The sequence below is a fragment of the Morus notabilis genome, unplaced genomic scaffold, assembly GCF_000414095.1.
Source record: "Morus notabilis unplaced genomic scaffold, ASM41409v2 Scaffold1358, whole genome shotgun sequence".
In the NCBI taxonomy this organism is placed as follows: Eukaryota; Viridiplantae; Streptophyta; class Magnoliopsida; order Rosales; family Moraceae; genus Morus; species Morus notabilis.
In genome coordinates, this window is record NW_010363904.1 from 42,337 (window position 1) to 48,054 (window position 5,718).

General features: G+C 36.0%; 1 protein-coding gene across 1 annotated transcript; it reads left to right on the top strand.

Moving 5' to 3' along the window:
• The first annotated feature begins 2,837 nt into the window (after positions 1-2,837).
• On the top strand, positions 2,838-5,718 carry LOC21386511 (TMV resistance protein N). The gene is made up of 4 exons (XM_024170166.1): positions 2,838-3,115; positions 3,593-4,667; positions 4,856-5,022; positions 5,199-5,718. Exons 1-4 carry the CDS (start codon positions 2,838-2,840, stop codon positions 5,716-5,718), a joined length of 2,040 nt encoding a protein of 679 aa, XP_024025934.1.

The window sequence follows — 5,718 nt, forward strand, 5'->3', positions numbered from 1 at the left end:
AAAAAAAAACTAATCATTAGTCCTATTCACCTCTCTCATCACATCTCATCAAATCACACACACTAACCTACCCCTTGTACTTTTGTCCATTCCCTTAAGTTACTCATTGAAACTGTCCAAAATCATACTGACAGTTATTTTCTCCTGTATACGGGTACTGGATGCTAGTTTGTACTGTGCTGGGAGATTCTTAAAATTAAGATTCTCTAACTGTATTTGTACTGGAAATTCTTCCGTTTTAAAGTATGATGAGAATTTATCGATCGAATTTACTTGATCGGGAAAATGTGAACCTAACGTGAAATCTACTACAGAATTTAGGAATGCAGATGTTAATTCCATAAATCCTTCAATCACAAAATGTACATAGTATAATGATTTTCCAGGAAAATCCTTGACTTGAATACATGAATTATATTATTAAAATTATGGGATTTTTCTTGGTCACTACAGCTGGTCCTGGTACTGCTACAGTGAAAATTTCTTTTCAAACTTCAGATATAAAAATTTCTTCACGTGCTCATTGATAACTCACAGAAATAGAGTTATTTAGCATACTTTTAGGCTTAATATTTGTTTATATTCTCAGGGTAAAATGCCTTTGTGTTAGTATTTTGAATAGCATTTATTAGTTTTTGTCCGTGTGGCAGAAAGTTGTATTTATGGGGAAATCTTGCTATATTTTGAAGTTATTCCTCAATTTAAATCAGTGCGTTGACCCTGGGAATTTAGTGCAGGTTGTCCAAAGGAAGTGCTGACTTAGGCATTTGGTGAGAAAAGCGCGGTGGAAAACGCAAAGGCTGAAATGCCCCCATTGCCATAACACTGCTGCAGCAAAGTCGCAGCAAAAGCAGGAGCAGCCAAAATTAGCAAGCTGGCGCAGTTTGTCCTTTAGCACTGATAGTGGTCCAAGCACTGACGCTATCAAGTCAGGACAGCTGTAAGAGCACCAGGCGGGGGGACCATCAATCATGACTCTCATGTAGACACTTATCACTAGGGCACCTCAACCTGCCCTAGTATATAAAGGAAAAGAAGAGCATAGTACGGGAGAGCCAGAAAAGAGAGAAGAAAATAGTGGAGGCACACAGAATTCTTGTACGAGCTGAGAACGGAGACAGAAGAGAGTACAGGGGAATTTTGGACGCTGGAGCTGGAAGAAGAGAGTACAGCACGGATACACAGTGGTTTTTGACCTCAGATTTTAGCTTAGCTGTTTTCTCCTTCTCTCTGTATTTACTTTCCGAGACCTTATGGATTTGTTATTAATTCTGATTTTGTTGAACTAAACATGAGCTAAATTCCTTAGCTAGGATTATTGATGGAACCAGAGTTGCAATGAAGATCTATTTCCTATTTTGATTGATTGTGTAATTTTCATCTGGTTTATTCAAGTGTATTTATTGTTTACTTTCTATTAAGTGACATGCCATCATTTAGTAAGAAAATACAAACTTAAGCTAATTCTGGAAAGGTTGGTTTAGTTAGATCTAGCTTGGATAATATAAGAGATAGTATAGGAATATATTATTATCTTATACAACCCATTAAAATTGATGTTTAACGTCAGGTTTGTAAACTAAAACACATAGGAATATGTTGGTTTGGTTTAAGGAACTACAAGCATAAATCTGTCGGAAGATGATTATGTAGAATTTTAGGTTGACTAGATGAACCTTGCTACAGCAATCGTATAACAAAACATGGTCAGAGTTGCAACCGAGGGGAAATCAGTAATCCTAGCCTTCATCCATCGTTAAATCACAGTTTTGAGCTTAGATCCTGTTGACTTTTACCTCTTGTCACATTTAAATTACAGTCATTGATTTTATACATTCGTTTCACTTAATTAATATCAATTTGGCATTCAAACTATTCTCAATTACATTGACAAAAACTGGTTTTTGTAATAAAATTCCTAATTAACTCAGTCCCTGTGGAGACGATACTTTACTCATTACTATATTACTTGTTCGATTGCGTGCGCTTGCGTGGAGTCATTTTATGCATAGGTTTTTGGCGAACACTCATATCAAAAGTTAAGAAATGCGGCGTCCGTCTTCTATATCGACAAGATGCAGAGAGATTTGGTTTCAACTTTGAAGACAAAGAAGGTAATGACATTGGTGAAGAGTCTGGATCAAGTGGAAGCGGGGCGACATATTTTGAAGAAGAAGAAGAAGATGATGAGGAAGACGACGACGACGATGACGATGACGACGATGATGATGACTGTAGTGACCCTCCTATGAGGCTGCTACTGTAGCTGAATTTATACTTGTACTTACTAAAATTTCTTAAAATTTGCGGAACATTTTTTTTTTTTTGTCTTATAGTAAGCATAAGATACGAATTGCTTTCTTAACAAAATATACAACCTTAACATATCTGTTCTTCAAAGCATATACATATAACTATATTTATATATATCTACTCTTTAAAACTTACTTAATAATAGCCATAATCCTTAAAACCACTTAACATATAGTTCAGAGTCATAATTAGCAAAACTATTTATAATATAAAACTGATTGCGGAAATACTGCGAGCAGTATCCATTTCCCAATCTCCACATCGTTTGTCCACTCGCCGTCAGTCCATCAGGCATTATATGCCAGTTGCTTACCTACAGTATAAACATTCCATAATGAGCTTTCGCTCAGTAAGTAGGAACTGCCCCTCGTATTATTTATAACCACATGTTCTTTACTAATCACTTGTAAAGAAACAAACAAACTAATTGCTTGGAAAACTTGACTTTTGATCTGAATATATGTGTGTATACAGAATGAAGGAAGTGGCTTTCTGATTATTTTGGGGTGTAGGGGAATATGAGTATGGCTGCTGGTGGTTCCTCTTCTCACATCACTTTGAAGAAGATTAAATACGATGGGTTTATTAGTTTTAGAGGCGAGGATACCCGTTCTAATTTTACAAGCGATCTTCATAGTGCTTTATCTCGAGAGAAAATCAAAGCCTTCATAGATGAGAACGATCTCAAGACGGGAGATGAAATATCACCCACGCTTTTGAGAGCAATTGAAGAATCAAAGCTTTGTCTAATTATTTTGTCGGAAGACTATGCTTCGTCAAGATGGTGCTTAGAAGAACTCGCGTACATTCTCCAATGCAAGAAAACGGATGGACAATCCGAAGTTCTACCTGTTTTTTACAATGTTAAACGATCAGAAGTAAGAAAACAATAAGGAAGTTATGCGGCCGCGTTTGCTAAACTTGAGGCACGTATTGAAGATGAGAAATTGCAAGAGTGGAGAGACGCTTTGAGAAAAATAGCCAATATATTTGGCTGGACTTCAAAGTCGTTTAGGTAATCATAATATAATTATTTTTAAGTTTACAATCTCATGAATAGTACATTATATTTTTATAGAGATATATAAACCTAATTGACTCTTATCTAAAGCACCCTTTCAATGATTTATGCATCTTTCAACATTTAAATATTATATCATCAGTATGAAAGATATTAGGTAATTGATTTCTTAATTACTTATTTCTGCATTATCCATACGTGATACGTTTATACTAATCGCTATCTTTATATTATGTTTGTACATTTACATGATGGCAGGTCAGAGTCCAAATTAATTGATGCAATTGTTGATGCTGTAATTAAGAAACTCAGGGATATTTCTACGCCAAGGGATGATTTGAAGGGCTTGGTTGGAGTTGTTACGCGGATTGAGAAAATTGAATCGTTGTTACACATTGGTTCATTAAATGTTGGTCCTGTGGGCATTTGGGGCATTGGTGGCATAGGTAAAACAACTCTTGCGCGTGCTGTATTCAATCGGTTATCTTCTCAATTTGAAGCTTGCAGTTTTCTCGAAGATGTTCGAGAACAATGGAAGAAGCATGGACCAAACCATTTAAAAAATAAAATTTTTTCTGAATTGATGGAGGGCGAAAGCTCTTTACCATTTACAAAGGATAGGCTTCGTAAAAAAAGGGTGCTTGTTGTCTTTGATGATGTTGATGACGCAGAGCAATTCGAACAGTTAGTTGGTGATTGGTTTGGTCCTGAAAGTAAAATTATTGTAACGAGTAGAGATCAACAAGTTCTCCGAAATATTGAAGTCAGTGGAACATACGAGGTTAAGGAATTAAATCATGATGATCCTCTTAAACTCTTTTCTCTACATGCTTTTAAGGAGAAGTCTCCTACCGAAAAAGAGAGAGAGTTGTCAAAAAGGGCGGTAAACTATGCTGGAGGTGTTCCATTGGCTCTTATAGTCTTGGGCCGCCACCTTTATTCAAAAAGCGTAAAAGAATGGGAAAGTACACTGGATAAACTGCAAAAGATTCCGGACAAGAAAATTCATAATGTGTTGAAAATAAGTTACGATTCACTTGATAATACCGAGAAAGATATATTTCTTAACATCGCTTGTTTCTTTAAAGGGAAGAGTAAAGATTTTGTGGAAGGAATACTAGATGGTTGTGGTTTCTTCACAGTTGCTGGAATCAAAGTTCTCATTGATAAGGCTCTAATAACTATTGACATGTGGAACACCTTACATATGCATGATTTACTACAAATGATGGCTTTTGAAATTGTTCACGTGCAATCTACTGATCAAGAGCCCAGAAAAGGTAGTAGGCTATGGATTGCAGATGACATATATCATACATTCAAATATAACAGAGTAAGTACAAAATGCATTGAAGTTCCTCTGAAAATGATCAGTTCATCAAACTTTATATAAAAGATTGTGATGACCACTTAGATTTTGCAATGGAGTTAATAAACTTTATATATAGATTTTAGTTAGTATTATTTTTTTTTTAGAATAAATATTTAAATCTTCCTCTATACTCTATTTTTGATTGCCAGGGGATTGACACAATTGAAGGAATATCTCTAGATACATCAAAATTAAATGAAGAGATCAGCTTGACGCCTGGCACCTTTTCACAGATGTGCAGACTAAGGTTGCTCATGATAAATGAGAGAAAAGTATCCCTTCCTCAAGGTCCTCTGCCTTTTCCTAATTCACTTAGGTATCTCAAATGGGATGCATACCCTTTGAAATCCTTATCAAAAGATTTTACAGCAAAGAACCTTGTTGAACTTGACATGCCACGCAGTTAGCTTAAGCAGCTTTGGGACGGTGTCGTGGTATGCTTTACTTTTTACTTTTTTTTTTTTTTTTGGCTTAAATATAATGACTTTTAAGGTACATGTTTAGAGTTATTCGAGTTTTGCCTCTTTTGTTACATCATTTGGAGAACTTGAAAAGTATCAATCTCAAAGGCTCCAGGCATCTACTTCGAGTTCCAGATCTGTCAATGGCTCCAAATATTGAGAGAATATATCTTGACTTCTGTGAGAATTTAGTTGAAGCTCCTTCATCTTTTCAATATCTCAACAAGCTTGAAGATCTCTCCTTCACTGGATGCTCTTCTCTTTGCAAGTTGTCAGTGCTTCCAAAAAATTTAGGCAGCTTAAAAGTGTACACCCCATCATTGGAACATAAGTGCTACGATGTTCCGAGATGTTTGAGTTGTGAGGGTCATATAAGCTCCTCAACTAGAGCGTATCCGCAATTACCTCATTTTGATTGGGGACCAGATTGCGATCATGCGGATATTGAGATTAATTCGAAGCTCGAAAAATTTCCAGAAATTATGAAGACTATGGAGTGCCTAAAAGTTCTTCAGTTAGTGTGTGTAGCGATTAAAGAGCTACCCCACTGA